General features: G+C 38.7%; 2 protein-coding genes across 2 annotated transcripts; one reads left to right on the plus strand and one right to left on the minus strand.

The window, feature by feature from the left end:
- The first annotated feature begins 5,585 nt into the window (after window positions 1–5,585).
- LOC136202548 (AP-4 complex subunit sigma) lies at window positions 5,586–7,272 on the plus strand. The gene is made up of 4 exons (XM_065993240.1): window positions 5,586–5,791; window positions 5,950–6,036; window positions 6,804–6,872; window positions 6,989–7,272. Exons 1-4 carry the CDS (start codon window positions 5,651–5,653, stop codon window positions 7,121–7,123), a joined length of 432 nt encoding a protein of 143 aa, XP_065849312.1. The 5' UTR covers window positions 5,586–5,650; the 3' UTR covers window positions 7,124–7,272.
- Window positions 7,273–7,643: 371 nt separating this feature from the next.
- On the minus strand, window positions 7,644–11,189 carry LOC136202547 (glutathione hydrolase 3). Its single transcript, XM_065993239.1, has 7 exons — window positions 10,960–11,189; window positions 9,883–10,220; window positions 9,185–9,703; window positions 8,813–9,048; window positions 8,467–8,731; window positions 8,244–8,381; window positions 7,644–8,152 (listed from the first exon to the last, which is right to left on the minus strand). Exons 1-7 carry the CDS (start codon window positions 11,069–11,071, stop codon window positions 7,871–7,873), a joined length of 1,890 nt encoding a protein of 629 aa, XP_065849311.1. The 5' UTR covers window positions 11,072–11,189; the 3' UTR covers window positions 7,644–7,870.
- Between the last annotated feature and the right edge of the window lie 8,000 nt (window positions 11,190–19,189).

Genomic DNA, 19,189 nt, shown 5'->3' on the forward strand with positions numbered 1-19,189 from the left:
TCTAGGATGAGTTATGGATGAGGTTGCCGTCTTTAAGACATCTGCTTCTTAAGTGTGCAAGCAGTCTAGAAGTCGGTCAATTCCAGGATGAAATAAGTGGGGAATTCGATTCTGAATTGACAGTATATAATTGTTCTAAATACACTCAAAAAGAAACTACCTCTCAATTTCATATTTTGAAGAGAAAAAATTTCGAAGTAGAAGAAGATGATTAATAGCCTTACTAAAAAATGTTGTTCTATGTCTAGTTTTAAAGAAAAATATCGTTCAGTTTTTTTTTTTCCGAAAATCAAATGTGATGAACTGGTCAGTGGAAAAAAAAAAGTAGGTAGCAAAATCAGGGAAGGTTATATCGCTTTATAAAACATGATTGTGATCAGAGACTAGTTCAAATTGGTAAAAACATTTAAGTAAACTATTAAATAAATAATTATTTCATTAAATGAAATTTTTTTCCAAACAATTTAAGTGTCAACACCACATCAATCCGACCACGTTCAATTCAATTAGACAAGCGGTGGTGGCATCGGGTGCACATATGGTGTAAAACATCATGTAGATCTGCACACTTCCACAAAAATAATATATCCGTTGGAGCACATCTAAATATGTAAGACAGTTCAATACAAGCACTTGCAACAAATTATAAGTTTCCATGTGGAACTTTTGACACTTTCTATATATCTTGAGGGACTCAAAAAGATTTAAAAGTTTTTGATCTCAATATGAAAATTCACACTTGAGCCGAGTCCAACAATCCTCCACTTAAAATTTTAAAATGTTTTATTGAGCATTAACCTAAAAACCTAAAATCGTTTTTATATCAATTATTTTAATTAATTTGGATTGTATTTTTTATTGGACAAATTCCAAACATAACATTGTGGTTTCGCTGATTTATAAATGGATATTTGTGGGTTATTTTTGTTACTAAAGTCACCGTCATTAACAAAACTAAGAATTTTTAGGTTGACACTGCCGATTTTAACCCGTTGATAACCTTAAATTAAAAAATCCCAAGAATTAAATTAGATTATTAGCACATTTACCATTGAACCGCGTTTTCGATTTTTCAAATCATAATTTTCGGAACTTTCTCTCTCTAAACGTGCACTTTCTCTCTCCTAATAAAAATACAACTAAATGACTTCAAAATTAAAATGTTAAAGAATTAAAGAATTAAAGTTATTTAAAACTCATCAATTCTTGAAATTTTCCTATTTATGAGTTCATCAACTCCTAAAACTGAGAGTGACAATATACAAGTCTCTAGTTTTGGTAACGACGAGAACCTCGACCTTCTTTTTGTAATTAAAAAAACTATAGACATCAATTTGCAATCAGCCATATTGATTATATTTGGAATTTATCTTTTTATTTTTATAATTTATTTATCGATTAATTTAAAATATGTCAATATATTAGATATTTTACATACTAATAATAACAACGCAATTTATTATAATTTTACCAAACATTAATAATTATTCAGTTAATAACAAATGAAAACAACTACCTATAACCGCTAACAACGAGAACTAAACAAGATAGGCCATTCGCTTAGTAATCCTCGGATAACTTTATTGATGCGGAGATCAAGACAAGTAGCAATCTGGTTTGGAGACTTACAGGCTTTTACGGTTTCCCGGAGAGAAGTAAGAGAAGAGATTCATGGAATCTCCTGAAATCACTGGCTCACTCAGTTTCCCTCCCGTGGTGCTGTCTAGGAGATTTTAACGACCTACTTATCCAATCAGAGAAAATTGGGGGAAATAGGCACCCGAATAACCTGCTAGAAGGCTTTCGAGCGACGGTGGAGGAATGTGGACTGTCTAGCATGGATATGCCAGGTTATCCATACACTTGGGAAACGGGGAGAGGCACTCAGAGGTGGATTCGTGAACGGTTAGACAGAGCTTTAGTAAATGTTAAGTGGAAGGAGGATTTCCCTAGCTCGAAGCTCAAAAATCTGAGTACCGCTTGTTCAGATCATACGGCGTTACGTCTGGATATGAAAATTTGGATCAGAATCGCACAGCCAAGAAGATTTAGGTTTGAAAATGTGTGGATCCGTGATGATCAGTGCAGTACGGTTGTGGAACAGACTTGGAACAGGATGGCTGGGGCTTCTATCGAACAAAAAATTGCTGAATGTGCAGTAGAACTTCAACAATGGAGCAAATCTTGTCAAGGTAATTTTAGCAGTAAGATTGGTGATCAGAGACGGCTGATTGAAACATTTAAAAGCCGAACTGACAGAGTTGGGATTGAATTATTTCACAAAGCTACAGATGATTATAACGAGGTGTTGTCCCAACAGGAAGAACTTTGGAAGCAACGGGCCAAGTTATTTTGGCTCCAAGAGGGTGATCACAATACTCGTTACTTCCACGAATACGCTTCAGCTAGGAAGAGAAACAACACTGTAACTGAACTTGAAAACGAGAATGGCGAGAAGTGCAGTTGGGGTTCAGGCCTCGAAGAACTGTTAACCGATTATTTTAAAGATATCTTCACAAGTAGAGGTAGCGATTCGCAAGAGATCCTTGAGGCTGTAAAATTACGAGTGTCAAACAGTGATAATGTGTACCTGGCTCGCAATTTCTCAGCAGAAGAAGTTAGACAGGCATGCTTCTCAATGCATCCCGACAAAAGCCCCGGCCCAGACGGAATGAACCCGGCTTTCTTTCAGAATTTTTGGAGCATAATTGGACCTGATGTGGTGAGCACTTGTATGGCTTGTCTGAACTCCTCGAACATCCCGGCTAAGCTGAACGAAACTCTCATTGTGTTAATTCCGAAGAAAAAGGAAGTAACACGGGTAACTGAACTTCGCCCTATAGCATTGTGCAACGTCGTGTTCAAAATTTTATCAAAAATGTTGGCGAACCGGTTCAAAAGAGTCCTCCCTGGAGTTATATCGGCTAATCAGAGTGCTTTTCTATCCGGCAGAGCAATATCCGACAACATTATTGTAGCTTTTGAATGTCTCCATAAATTGAAATTGGCTAAGGGAACGAAGCAGGCCGCCCTTAAACTGGACATGAGCAAAGCCTATGACAGGGTCGAGTGGGAGTTTCTAAGAAGTATGCTTCAGAGAATGGGCTTTCAGAGCCAATGGGTGGAATGGATGATGATGTGCGTCAATTCAGTCTCATACAAAATTCTTCTCAACGGTAATACCAGCAGCACTATTCACCCGTCCAGAGGACTTCGTCAGGGGGACCCTTTATCCCCTTTTTTATTCCTGATATGTGCGGAGGGTTTGTCGGCTCTCTTACAATCCAAAGAGGAGGCGGGGCTTCTCCACGGTTGCTCTGTAGCCCGTACAGCTCCAAGGGTATCTCATTTGTTTTTTGCGGATGACTGCCTCCTTTTGTTCAAAGCAAAACAGCAAGAAGCCGAAACCATTCTCAGTTGCCTAAAGAAGTATGAAGAGGCATCAGGGCAAAAGATAAATTATCAGAAGTCTTCCATCATGTTCAGCAAAGGTTCTGATACACCGGGTATGCTTTCAATATCCATGCTTTTGGGAGTTGAAATAATAACAGATATGGGATTATACCTGGGAGCTCCAATTACAGTAGGACGAAGCAAGGCACAAGCTTTTGGGCACATCAAAGAAAAAATCTGGAACCAGATAAACAATTGGAAGGAAAGATTCCTCTCTCGAGCAGGAAAAGAAATATTGATTAAAGCGGTACTGCAATCAATACCAACGTTCATCATGAGCGTTTTCAAAATGACGGACCAATTTTGTGAGGATGTCAACCGAATGCTAAACCGGTTCTGGTGGCGATCGTCAGGAGAGAGCAATACCGGGATTCATTGGCAACAATGGAGTCGACTTTGTAGACCAAAGAGTAAGGGCGGAATGGGCTTCAGGGACATCAAGCAATTTAACTTAGCCTTACTAGCTAAGCAAGGATGGAGATTGATTCAAGAGCCCAACTCATTGATGTCAAAAGTCCTAAAAGCTCGTTATTTCCCCCATCTCACTTTCCTGGAGGCGACACTTGGACACAATCCATCTTTTATATGGCGAAGCTTGCTGGCTGGGCGTGATCTGTTAAACCAAGGTCTGCAGAACAAGGTTGGAAGTGGAAGCTTGATAGCAATTTGGGATAGCCCTTGGCTGTAGGATCCTGTCAATCCAAAGCCGACCAGCCCTATTGATTTCAGCCTCCCTACAGGCACAGTGCGGGATTTGTTGAGAGCTGATGGCTCCTGGAATAAGGATCTGATTCAAACAACCTTTAACATCCGTGATCAATGCCTTATCTCTGCTATTCCACGGGGTCAGCTCGCAATGGAAGATGGATGGCAATGGGGTCCCGAGCCGAGAGGTAATTACACGGTCCGAAGCGGCTATAAGGTCTGTACAGGCTTATGTTTAGAGGAGGATCCAGTTGACCAGCGTTTTTGGAACTGTATCTGGTCGTTGAATGTTGCTCCAAAAATTAGAAATTTCATTTGGCGGATGGTTTCTCTGAACCTGCCAACGATGAATAATTTAGCTAAAAGATACAGTAGTCACCCAAACGTCTGTCCGGTATGTGGATTAAATGATGAAACGGAACAGCACTTAGCCGTGGAGTGCCGCTGTGCCCGAGGGGTTTGGCAACAGCTCTTCGGGGATGCTAGGATGATAATACAGGGGGATTTCTTACAGTGGCTTAAAGAACTCTTAATGAGGAATAATACAGCAGCAGCTCGGGAGGTGGCAACTGGTCTATGGTGTTGTGGAAACATAGAAATGAGGTTGTTTGGCAGAACAAATCGTGCAGCCCTCTCGTTCTTGCAGGGCGAATCAGAAACGAGCTTCGTGAGTGGGCTTCAGCTCAGGAATCAGATCAGCGGAGGAAAGGGATCAAACCAGCAGCCCCGTCAAGGTGGATTCGACCTGCTGCAGGGTTCATGGCGTGTAACGTCGATGCTGGAACTTTTCAGGGAGCAGGATACAGTTCAATGGGGTTTATCCTAAGGGACTCGGAAGGGAGATGCATCCACGCATATCATGAAGCATTAGAAGGCTTGTTTGAACCGATCATCGCTGAGGCTATGGCTATTAAGGAAGTGCTCTCCTGGATCAAACTTCACAATCTCCGGAATATTTGCATTCGCACGGACTGCCTCTCCGTTGTAAATGCAATTCAGGTTCCAACGTCACACAATTCTTATCTCTCAGATATTCTTTTAATTTGTAGTCAGTTATTACAAGAGCTCGATTCAATTTCAGGCTCTTTTGTGAAACGTTCAGCAAATGCAGCAGCCCATAGCTTAACAAGGGCGGTTGTGTCAGAGTCTGTTCGTGGAGAGTGGGCATGTCCACCTCCTTTTCTTTCCGATATTCTTTTGGCCGATTTGGCTCAGTAATTAAATTGATTCTTTTATTCAAAAAAAAAAAAAAACATTCAAAACACTAAACGCTGTCGTCGCACACACGAAGAAATTGCTAAATGCTATGCTAATGCCATCGTCTGGACCAGGCAGTAAAAACCAAAGGAGGCAAGGGTTGGAAGCGTAATTTACATTTTTGAATTAATCAATTCACTTTCTTCTCGGTTGGATCTATTAAATACACAACAGAAATTTCCCCCATCGCTGATCGCCGTTAGAAGAAGCAGAAAGAAGAAAAAAGAAAGAAGAAATGGGGATCAGATTCATATTAATGGTAAACAAGCAGGGACAGACACGCTTAGCTCAATACTACGAATGGCTCACCCTTGAAGAACGCCGTGCCCTCGAGGGTGAAATCGTCCGCAAATGCCTTGCCCGCACCGAACAACAGGTTCTTCTCTTTCATTTTTCCCTAATTACTTCATTTAATTATGATTTGCATCCTCCTCCTTTGGCTTTGATGATTTAGGACTGTAGATCATCACACTAGCTTTAATTGATTTCATGTCGCTGATAAATTTTGTTTCCCTACTTGATAATGAATAATAGTGTTCTTTCGTGGAGCACCGCAATTACAAAATTGTTTACAGGCGCTACGCTTCATTATTTTTCCTTGTTGGCGTCGACAATGATGAAGTAAGTTCCTCTGTTTTCCTCATTCTTTCTCAATTTATTGAACTGTGCTTTGCATATACAATTTTTTAGTTTTGGCATCTATTATTCATCGTGATAATTGTTAACTCGGCTTAGGTGTTCTTGATTGTTTATGTGTACATGAAACAATGCATCATAACTTTTCCTCACCAGTAGAAGGCCTACATCCCCATTAATCTAAGTATGAAAACTTCAATCCTGTAGGCAATCATATGCATATTTATTTTTCTATAGTTTTGACATGTTGCGAATTACTAGGGAGAGTACTTATTTATCTGTCGATCTTAGAGCAAATGGATGACTCAAGTTGTATATTCATAGATGTGGAATTCCTGCTATTCTGGATGATTATGGATTATGAGTCTTGTTAGTTTCTTTAACTATGCTTATCTTGAACTTGAGCTTAAACTCATCTTTACATGATTATGGATTAAGAGTCTTGTTACTTCTTTAAGTATGCTTATCTTGAACTTGAACTTGAACTTAAACTCATCTTTACATGATTATGGATTCTGAGTCTTGTTAGGTTCTTTAAGTATGCTTATGTTGAACTTGAGCTTAAACTCATCTTTACATGATTATGGATTATGAGTCTTGATAAGTTCTTTAAGTATTCTTATCTTGAACTTGAGCTTAATCTCATCTTTACGTATTTATGGATTCTGAGTCTTGTTTGGTTCTTTAAGTATGATTACAAAATTGTCTACAGGCGTTACGCCTCATAATATTCTTTCTCCTGCTTGTCACAGAATGAACTTGCAATTCTTGAATTCATACATCTCTTAGTTGAAACCATGGACCGCCATTTCGGCAATGTGGTAAGTCTTCTTCTGCATTCTTGCGTGACATCGAAATTCCCTATGTTTTCCTCATATTATTTCCATCTTTTGACCCTTTGCCCCCACTGAAATGTTTATTTCTTTCTTGTCTTCAGTGTGAACTAGACATCATGTTCCATTTAGAAAAGGCACATTTCATGCTAGAGGAGATGGTCATGAATGGCTGTGTTGTTGAGACAAGCAAGGCTAATATCCTGGCCCCCATACAGCTTATGGATAAAACATCATGAAAATGTTGATTGTGGACTATATGAATATGCTCTTGTATTTGGCATAGATTTGCATTTTCATTCATGCTATTTCCTACTGTACAATAAGCTTGTAAATGCATAAAAATTCTTCCCTTAGTAAATGAAAAACTTGTGATTTTTGGTTCTTATTTATAGGCATGTAGAGATTTTAGTTTTCTGCTTAACTCAGCTAGCTGAACTATCTGTTCTTCGAACTTCTTTTTATGTATGAACTTTAACGTTAAGGGTCCTTCGGTTGTCCGTAATGTGAAAGAAATAACCATTTGCTTTGCATGAACAGATTATGATGAATTGCAACAAGTCGCAAAACATCATAACTCGTTATGCTTAAGCATAAATTTGCAATCGAGATCATGGAACTTTCTTCAGTCTGGACCGTTAAATCCCTGATGCTATGGCAAATGGTATCCAGTTTACGGATATGCAAACATGTTGGCAGAAATTTTTGTGTTGTGCTGCGGTAGGGTAATATTTTCTGCAGTAGTATGCTTGTTTCATATTCATAGCAAACTAGAATTTTTAGCATGTAGCATATTTGCATTTCTGTTATTATACATATCAAAATGCGTAACAGTTACACAGAATTTATTTACAATCGCCTAATATTTACAAGCTGTATGCATATAGATGGACATGGTTTCTAAAAATGATTCTTTCACTAAAATGTGGATTCTGCCAATATCCCTAACCTTACCTAGCAAATTCCCTCCGCAGAAGACTTAAAGATCAAACAGCGGCTGGTCTTCCATCCTTTCTCGGATCGCATACTGCAGTAAGTATTCCATGCAAAATTTGGTCATTGTAAGAATCTCGCCCGTTTTTTCGGCCATGGACAATAGGGTTTTGGTTTTGGAGGCTTTGAACAACAAGCTGCACAATGGCTCCTCCATTTACCGCCTCCAGTTCATGCCCTTTTTCTGTCAAGGATATTTTTGTTTCCTCAGCAAGCTCTATGTGTTCTCCATCAATAACAGTCCAGTTCTCATACTCAACAGTATTCGGGATTAACTGCCAAAAACCGATCGATGTAGTCAATGGTCTCTTCACATATTGGAAAAATAAAGAAGAAAGAAATATTCATTCTATGTAAATCAGAAACCTGGTGGTAGACCCTTGCCCTTTGAACTGCAGTTAAAGGTTCCATCCCCAAAACAAAATGGTTGATAAAAACTTGAACTACTGCCGGAATGATTCTCATTCCTCCACTACCACCTAAGACCCCAACCACCTGATTATCCTGCAGTGATGGAACCAGAGAATTTTCAAGTCTATTGCTTTACTGGTGGTAGAAAAAAACACTGTTAAGAGTGTAAAAGCTATACCTTGGTAACAATTATAGGCATCATAGAAGATAAAGGTCTTTTCTTGGGTTCAATATAATTTGCTGGAGCAGGAGGAAGCATGTCTGGGGTATTTTCTGTTGGTGCAGAGAAGTCTCCCATCTCGTTGTTGAGCACAATACCGGTTGAAGGAGACAACAGTCCAGCTCCAAAACCGTAATTTATTGTGGTAGTCATCGATACAGCATTTCGCTGTGCATCAACGATGCAGAAATGGCTTGTTCCTTGATCTCTAAGCTGACTCCATCTGCAGATTATTGACTAATAGCTTTAGATGATTATTGGTTGATAATTTACACTTTCACTCAGATCACTTAGCTGCTGATACCTGCTCATGTAGTATTCTGGAGGAAAGGTAGTGTTATCTACTATCTTTCGCCCAATTTCCGCAGCATAGGATGGGGAAAGCATTTGGGATATATAAGTTTTTATGTCTACAAATTCGGGGTCGCACAAGTTCATTCGAATAGCAAACATGTGTTTCAATGCTTCAATTAACCGATGGAGACCGAGATTTCCCTTTGCAGCATCTGGAGTTCCATAGCTATCCAAGATGTTCAAAACCTGTTCCATTTCAGAATTCATTTAAACTCAATCTACATGCTTCAAAATTTATGTTCTAACATAGATTTAAGTTCTTCCTCTTTTCATCTGATACCAAAATGCTACGGAAAATGGAAGAATAAAAGATATTACGCACCATTGACATCCCGAGTGTTCCGCCCGAAGGGGGAGGCATTCCATACACTGTGTAACCCATAACTTCTGCCGTCATGGCATCTGTTATCTCCACTTCATAACTCTTCAAATCATCCATCGTCAATAACCCACCCGCCTTTTTAACATCCTGCACCAACTTCTCACCAAGAGTACCATTATAGAAGGCGTTCGGCCCTTGTTCCGCGATTGCCTCCAAACTCCGGCCTAGCTCTGCATTGTAGCATACATCACCGGTTTGTAACAACTTCCCATTTGGAGCAAACACTTCCTGCAATCCAGGGTCGTCCATGATTTTCTTCGCAGAATGAGCTATGGCTATCCCGAGATAAGGAAGAACAACGAAACCCCCTTTTGCGAGCTTTATGGCAGGCTGGAATAGCTTTTTCCAAGCCAAACGTCCATGTTGTAACCAAGCTTCATGAAGGCCAGCAATCTCTCCTGGAACTCCAATAGATAGTGGACCTAAATACTTGTCATCAATGTTGTTTGCATACATATTCTGTTTGATTCAATTACATTAAAAAGGCCATGAGATGAGATTATGTAAATTTTGCTACCTGTTCTTTGACAAAAGTTAAAATTTAGTCCCTGTACTTGGATCTATTTGTCACTTCGGTTCATATACTATAATTTGACATAAAACTAGTATATTTAAGGTGAAAGAGAAGTATTTTTCACCTGTGAAGCAGCTAAAGGAGCAGTTTCTCTCATATCAAAAGCTTGAGCTTTAAGAGTTGAAGAAGACCTAACAACCATGAATGCTCCACCCCCTATTCCACTTGCCATTGGATTAACAACTCCAACACACAATGCTGTTGCTACTGCTGCATCAACAGCATGTCCGCCTTGTCGAAGAATGTCTGCTCCAATTACCGAACATCTCCGGTCATCAGCAGCAACAACACCTACCTCTGACTCCACAATTTCAGCATTATCAATCTTAATCCTCTCTTTCAAATTGCTTCCTCCTCTTGCCACCCAAAAAGTTAAATCTCCTCCATATATTAGGCCTAGAACTGCAGTTAAAACCATTTGCTTAGCATCACCATTCACTTGTCTACGACACAACCCACAACTCAATTTTTTGTAGGAAAATAGAGTAACTTACGACATGACTTAAATACTGTTTCACTAATGGGACTCCATCAGTAGTAACGGAAGCGAACCCATGTGGGGCTCACTTTTGTACCGATGACTACACCCTCATATGCATTTATGTATCCAATAGTCCGGAAAAAGCTCTTATCTATCCAAAATGTTATTAAAATAAAACATTTTTGCTCCGGACTTGTCTATATTAAGAAAATTGATTCAAAACGAATGGGTGTTTGTTTACTCCATTTTTTTCATCATGTTTACTGAGTTTTAGGTGTTTAATTAGAAAACTACTATTTATCTGAAAAGTAGTTTTTCCCAGCAATACCGGCTTTTCCAACCAAACAACAACACCAAACATCGGCTAAACCAAACGGGCCGAAATCTTCTAACTCCAAACAATTAGGAATGTTCAATCTAAATTCAGCTAATAACTCTTTATTTGAATAGATTAGGAGTCAAAGATTTCATTTCAAAAGATCAAAAGGTAAATGTATAAACAGATCTAAAATGAGATGAATTGAATTCCTTTGCTGTTGATTTGGGGGCTCTAAAGCCTTAAAAGAAGTTGGAATTAAGGTTAGCCAATTTGAATTTCTGAATTACAGGTAAGAAGAATATAAATTCTGAAATCAAAGATGAAGAAGAGATAAAACAAACTTGAAATTGCGAAGAAAGCAAGAAAGAAGAACAGAGCTTTTCGAATCTTAATCTTCTGATCAGCTGAGATTCCACTACCCAGAAGTGAATATTCTATGCTATGTTGCTCCATGATTCTTCTTCTTCTTCAAGGGAAGCAGAATTCAGATAGAAAAGGAACTTTAACGTCGGAGTGTCAGTCAGCCAATATTTATTTCCATTATTATTTAATTAAAAATTAAATGTTGGATGAATGAATGAAATTGGACCAAGTTAGGTAGTTGGAATCTTTTTCTTTGTTTGCTAGTCTCCTTAACTTCCGTATTTAGAATTGGAAAAATGCATTTTTGGTCCTGCTCATTCCGATTTCTTTTATTGAGTTCTTACATCTTTTATTTTAATACATCAGATTTTTTTAGGGATAAAGGCTAAATTTGACCCTAATGTTTTTGTACAGATTTAGCCCTAACGTGTAAAATGTTCAAATTTAATCCTAACCATATGATACCGAAAATTTGAAGACTTGTTTAACTGTTATTTAAATATCACATCGAAAAACCTTCCAAATTTAATGTATTACAAAAAAAAAAAAAAAACATGTTAAAATGCTAACAATTAGTTGCTGCATATAAATTAATCACAAAAATTTTAGTTAAAGTATCTAAAACATTTATTGCGTTACTAATATAATAAAAATAGTCAACAAAACAATTGACGAAACTGCTCCAGTTTGAAATGTATCAACTAAATATATAACAGTTAAACTAATATTTTTTATTTTTTTTGTAACATAGACTAAAATTTATTTTGTTTGGAAACATTAAAGTTAAATTTGCACAATTTCATACACTATGATTAAATTCGCACTTTTTCAAAAACGCTAAGGTAATTTGATCCTTATCCCGATTATCATTTATTTTTAATTACATTAAGTCAAGCTTACCAAATTAATTACTTATAAACATGTAATTCAATTAAATGACTCATTATAAATTATAAGCATGTTGAAAAAATAATAAATTACTATAAGCAATTTTAGAAGTAAATATACAATTTGCTTATAATAATTTATTATTTTTTGAAGATGCTTAAAATAATTTATTATACTCAAATGCTTCAAATTATACTCAAATGAGTTTTTATTTGTTTTCCATATCCTTTTTCCCAATTTCCCTCCTTATATATTTCTTTATTTGGCAAACACATAAATACCATTTTCATGGCTCCTTCCATGCATCTACACATGGATTTTAAATACACAAAATGTCCTAATTAAGAATACATGTTTTCATTTTTTTTAATATAATACTTTTATTTAGGTGATCCAATATATATTTTTTTCTTAATTTATACTTATATCGCTTTTATTATTATCATTATAATTATATTATAATTATAAATTGATTAGATATTCAAAATCATGATTATATTATTGTTACAGTATTAATAAGTACACAAAATTAGCCAACGAGGGTTGGTCCGAGTGGTAAGATGTTGAACCTCTGCTTGACAGGTTTGAGGTTCGATTCCCACTCCGTCAAAAACTATAAATATTTGAGCACGGACGTCATGGTTCTATTGTTTTTTGCTTTTTGTTTCGGGACGTTTATTCTTCCTCTTGTATAAAAAAAAAGTACCATGTAGTTTAGCTGATTTGCTATGTGGTACCTATGGTATTCTGTTTTTGCAAACACAACCCTATGGTTGCAAAATTTTACATGTTTTTTTTATTTTGCAAACTTTGGCCAATAACAACCTCAAAATGAAATTTTCAAGAATTAAACTTGTTTGGTATCATATTTACTATGGAACCATATTCTTAATTTTTTAAAATCATCATTTTTGAAATTTTCTCTCTCTAAAATTATCTTTCTCCCATAAAAAACAACACCTAAATGACCTCAAACCTAAAAAGTTTAAGAATTAAAGTTGTTTAAAATATAATTTAACTCTTAAAAATTTTCATTTCGAAGTCGTTATCGATCAAATTCTGACAAAGTGAACTCAAATGCAAAATTTTGCAAACCACAAGGTTACGTTTACAAAAAAAATACCACAAGTACCATATCGCAAATCGACCAAACACAGAGTATTTTTTTTTTTTTTTTTTTTTTTGTAATTAACCCTAAAAAAAATCATAAAATTCTTAAACTAAGCTCACATGATAATATTACCAATTTACCTAACCTTGTAAACGAAAATTTAAGATAAGAATTCTGGATTAATTGTGCTACAAGTTTTGATAGAAAAACAAATATTTATGTTATACGTGACAAATTTTAATTGGTTGAATTTGACGATTAATTTTAGGCCGGAGAAAACTAGGCTTGTTTCAATTTTGGGTTATTGACAAATTGTCTTATCTAGAAGTCTTATCTTTAAATTTTCGTTTATAAGGTTAGGTAAATTGCTAATATTATTATGTGACCCTACTTTAACAATTTTGTGATTAACACTTCATTGTAATTTTTTTTTTTTTGGAAAAGTACGAAACAAATGTTTGTGTTTGTCCAATTTACAAATAGAGATCTGTGGTTTAAAAGTTTATAAATAAAAGTCTGTGGTATGTTTTATTTATAAAACAAAGTATTACAATTACACGGTTAAGTTCTGATTACAATCAAATATATTTTTATCTTTAAAAAAAATTATTCTTACGTAACACAAAACACAACCCCCCCAAAAAAAAAAACAAGTTTCTAAATCGAAACAATAAATAATATGGTGGAATTTAACGTTTTTTACTAATCTTACAATTTATGAACTAAATTGATATTTAAATTCATTTTACACAGTGCACACTAAAAGCAGCCTTTTGGAAAAAAACATGCCCGATCGTGGTCCTTTCTTCCTCTCCCCAACTAGCTTGCTAGTTCTGTGTTAGGCTGCTTCCCTGTGTGGTATCTTCATTGTTCTCCTATCCTTATTCAATTAACAAACTAACTACCTCCCCTTCACACCCTTTTCACACATTACCTTTCCCAGTTATGGAATCACTCCTGGAAAACCAACTAGCAAAGATAAATCTAAAGGATTCTGAAGACAAGGTGATAACCTCTTTGCTGGACAGGTTCAAGAAGAGGTTCCGCCTGCTAAACCGAGCCTGGTCGGAAGAGTGCTAGCAACAAAACCTCTCAACCTAAGAGGCATGGCACAAGCCTTAATGGTGGCTTGGAGAATCAATTCCTTCCAACTGAAGGAACTAGGAAATGGCATGTTTCTATGTGAGTTCGATACAAATATGGATAAAGACAGAGTAATCCGTGATGGTCCGTGGCACTTTGAAAGAAACCTTATCATCACCCGAAGTGTCCAGGGAGATGAACAACCTGCTGAACTAAGTCTGGACCGCTGCGACTTCTGGATCCGTATATCCAATTTGCCACTCAACCGAAGGGATGAAGAATCAATCAGAAGAGTGGCTAGTGCTACTGGGGAAGTCTTAAACATTGACAAAGAAGGAGTAGGCTCCTGGTGCAACTATGTCCGGGCACGAGTTAGTGTGGAAATTGGAAAGCCATTGCTCCGCGGTATTAAAATAAAAAATGGAAGAGGCGAGATCGTGTGGGTAACCTTCAAATATGAGAAAATCCCAAATTTCTGCTACTGGTGCGGACGTCTTGGCCATGTACATGAGGAATGCGCTGAACTCCCAAAGAATCTCGATGAAGTTGAATGGCCATACAACCAAAATCTCAGAGCAACCCCCTTAAAGCTACGAACTGTTAGAATAGATTCCTCAGCTCCCAAAATAATAGCAGAAGTTACAGGAGAACCCAAACATGTCTGCCGGCAATTATTCCCCAAAACTCACAGTGAATTAACACTTGCAGAATCCGGCGATCGGAGGAATATCCATGATGGCGATCAAGTGATGATGGAGGAGGATGACGTTCCGTTGACCAAGGCGATTGGAGACTCCAGAGGCAAGGAAGTGGGACAGGTAAGCGGCTCAATTGGGCAAAAGTTTGACTCTAAGTTTGGAAAAAGCCTATGTACAGTGCAGATGGGACATGATAAGCTCAACTTAGATGGCTCAGCTGCTGAAGAATTGACAAATAGACCCAATCAGTCTGCTCTATCCAGGAAATTAAATGCACCGCTTCTAAATGATGGGGCGCAGGAAAATAACTATGCTGTCTTTCCTAATACCAAAATGACTACAGACAAAGCCTTAACTACACCAAACCCACCCATTGACACAATCAAGACCTGCACAATACCCAACCCCACTAATCTACATGAAGTCAAAATTGTCTCCAATGACTCCCTCTTTGCCCACACAAACCCCTGTCTTTCATCTGTATGCAAAGTCACTGCTAACTCCTGCTCAAGTAATAAAGGGAAGAGGAAAAAGCTTGTGAAGGGTAAAAGCTCTTCGAACTCCACGAACTTTCTCAACAATGAATCAGAGGCCATGGCTGTTGAGGAGTTTGTCTCGAGTAAGAGGAAACAAAGGGAAGACTACTCCGTTGAGAAATCCCAGGACAGTAATGGCGTTTCTTCCAAGAGAGTTTGTGACGGTATCAATTATCACCACACCTAGAGTAAGGCGGAGGCTGGCGGCCAGCCCCGCCAGACATCATAAGGATCCTCAGCTGGAACGTCCAAGGGCTGGGCAACCCCAGGACGGTCCAAACATTGGCTCGCTTGATGAGCCGTCACTGCCCTGATTTGGTCTTTCTGATGGAGTCAAGACTAAATCATCAAAGTGTAGAAGGAATAAAACGGCGGTTTCTAAGATATAACATCTTCTCTGTACCTGCAATGGGAAAGTCTGGGGGGCTACTTCTACTATGGAATACGGAGTTAAAGGTGAACATTCTGGGATATGCCGACCACTGCATCCATTTTGGTGTGAAAAATTCAGAGGTAATCATGATTTGGAGAGGTACTGGTGTTTACGGATGGTCTGAATCTCAAAACAAGTTCAAGACATGTGCAATGCTACGTGAGCTGAGGGATAGGGAATCACTACCATAGATTTGCTTTGGCGATTTCAACGAGATAATGTATTCTTTTGAGAAAGAAGGAGGCCGGGACAGTAACGACTGAATGCTTCAGGCCTTTAGATCATGTCTTAGTGAGTGTGAATTGTTCGACATGGGATATAAAGGCCCAGCTTTTACCTGGGTTAATCGACGGCAAGGAACAACACTGATACGTGAAAGGCTGGACCGTTTTGTCCGGACAGTTGAATGGGATGTAATGTTCCCCGAATCCATCATTTATCACTTAGCACGAGTAAGCTTTGATCACACTCCTATTTTGCTTGACTCAAATGGGATTAAAGCACTCGAACGACGACCATTCCGGTTTGAAGCAATGTGGGTCAAGGAAGATTCTTGCAAACAAGTTATTGAGAATTCCTAGAGGTCAGCTGCCGAGGGAGAGCAGTCCACTATCATGTCAAAACGACAGTTATGTGCTCATGATCTCCAGCAATGGAATAAGGAGGTAGTCGGACATATCGGTTCTAGGATCCGAAAACTCTCTGATAAACTTTCCTCCCTCCAAATGTTAGCTCCTAATGACCAGGTTGAGAAACAAATGGCAAAGCACACGGAGTCGATTCTAATATTACAGGAGAAGGAAGAAGTCATGTGGCGTTAATGGTCCCGGGCTATGTGTTGTCTGAAGGTGACAGAAACACATAATTCTTTCATGCCAAGGCAAGCTCCCGAAGAAAAACAAACACCCTCACCCGATTAAAAAATGATCAAGGAGAATGGTGCGACAAAGAAGAGGAGATTGTAACAATAGTGTCCTCCTTCTATGACAACCTGTTCTCAACGGCCTCACCGACCAACCAGGATATCGTCTTGGATGCCATCCAATCTCGACTTACCTCAGATGCAATTGACGAGCTCTCTATGCCATTCTCCCGTGAAGAGGTCAAAGATGCTCTTGATCAAATGCACCCGCTCAAGGCGCCAGGACCGGACGGCATGCCAGCATTATTTTTCACAACTTACTGGGATATTGTTGGTGAATAAATTACATCCCTGGTGCTCGGAATCCTTCAAGGTAATGATTTTCCAAATGATTTTAATCACACCTATATCACTCTCATCCCAAAAATCCAATCACCAACTTCAATGAAAGACCTTCGCCCTATCAGTCTATGCAATGTCACGTACAAATTAGTCTCTAAAGTCATTGAAAATCGTCTCAAGCCGACTCTGGAGTCTATCATATCACAGACGCAATGTGCTTTTGTCCCGGGAGGACTCATCACGGACAATGCATTGATCGCTTTTGAAATGTTCCACTCAATGAAGTACAAATTCAGAGGCAAGAAAGGTATGTGTGCTCTAAAGCTAGATATGAGCAAAGCATACGACAGAGTTGAATGGTCCTTTGTTGAACGTGTTATGAGTATTATGGGCTTTCCTGTTCACATTATCAGATTAATTATCAAATGCATATCTACAGCTTCTTTCTCTTTCCTTATAAATGGGGTGCCTAAAGGTTTTGTTAAACCAAGCCGGGGTCTACGTCAGGGAGACCCGATATCACCCTATTTGTTCTTATTGTGTGCGGAAGGGTTCTCAGCATTGATAAAGAAAGCTGAATTGGATGGTGTTTTACATGGAATCAGAGTAAGCAGTAATGCACCCATGGTATCTCACTTACTTTTTGCGGATGACTCACTGGTCTTCTTTAAGGCAACAAGGGATGAATGCGCCACTGTCAAAAATCTCCTGTAGGTATATGAAAGAGCTTCTGGGCAATGCATCAATTATGAAAAGTCTGAGATTAAGTTTAGTCCGAATGTGGGTGCAGAAGATAAGCAGGAAATGACATCTCTCCTTGGGGTAAGGGAAGTTCTCGTTTTCCCTAAATATCTCGGGATGCCTACTTTCATCGGAAAGTCAAAAAAGGAAATCTTCAAGTCACTACGGGAAAGAATTATGAGGAAGGTTGAAGGTTGGAATGAGAGATGCCTATCACGAGCCGGGAAAGAGATTCTGATCAAAGTCGTGGCTCAAGCTATCCCCCAATACCTAATGAGTTGCTTCCTCCTACCAAAAACGTTTTGTGATGAACTCCATGCCCTTATGGCAGCCTACTGGTGGGGATCAACCGATACGAAGAAAAGAATACATTGGATGAGATGGGGTAAATTGTGCGCCTCTAAAAAAGGAGGGATGGGCTTTCGACACATTTTCTCCTTCAATCAAGCAATGCTGGCAAAGCAAGTGTGGAGAATAATGGATCGCCCCGACTCGCTTTGCTCCAAAATATTCCAAGCCAAATATCTGTGTAATCAATCCCTACTCATTACAACTGGGAAAGCGGGGGACAGCTATGTATGGAGAAGTCTCCTGGCCTGTAGGAACATTGTCACTGAAAGCGGAACCTGGAGGGTTGGTAAGGGAGACAAAATAAAAATCATGGAGGCTCGATGGGTCCCCGGAATCCCTTGCCACCGCCCCTTAATTCTCAAAAACTCCACCCCTACCGCATATGTCTCTTCACTCATTGACCAATGCACACAATCCTGGAATTCTATGCTGGTCCGGCACTGCTGCTTCGAGGAAGATGCTGAGTGGATTATAAAGATACCGTTAGGAAACCGAAATCGAGAAGACAACCTCTTTTGGGAGAACACGAAAACAGGAAACTACACGGTAAAGTTGGGGTATCGGACAACCTTAACCATCAACGGAGTACTGGGCAATAGGGCAGAATCATCACACAGACCTGACAGTTTGTGGGCTCACATTTGGAAGATTAAACTTGCACCAAAGGTTATTCATTTTATGTGGAGTGCCTGCCATAACACTTTACCATCCTCAACTAATTTAGCGCAAAAGAAGATCACATTAGATGAAGGTTGCCACCTTTGCCAGGGGCAAGATGGATCCCTCCTCCACTTGTTCAAATTCTGCAGGAAAACTAAATTACTATGGAAAGGACTTGACCTTACAGTGAAAGTTTGGGATGTGGAAGGTGACAATTGCTTGGATTGGGTCCGATAAGTCTACCAATCTCTCATACCTATCCTTTCTATGGATGACTTGGTTCGCTTACAATAAATTCCGTAGTGACGGTATGAAGTTATCAGAGCAAGCCTTCTACCAAGGCATCAATAATGCAACAACCTGGAATTATGACCACAACTGTGCTGCAGCAGCTGGTCGAAGTTCTTTCACCCTATGGACGCCTCCCCCTCCAGGTATTATAAAGGTACAATGTGATGCAGCTCACAATCCTTGCAACCGAGAAAGCACAGCGGGTTTTCTTG

Source organism: Euphorbia lathyris, chromosome 8 (genome assembly GCF_963576675.1).
Source record: "Euphorbia lathyris chromosome 8, ddEupLath1.1, whole genome shotgun sequence".
Lineage (NCBI taxonomy): Eukaryota > Viridiplantae > Streptophyta > Magnoliopsida > Malpighiales > Euphorbiaceae > Euphorbia > Euphorbia lathyris.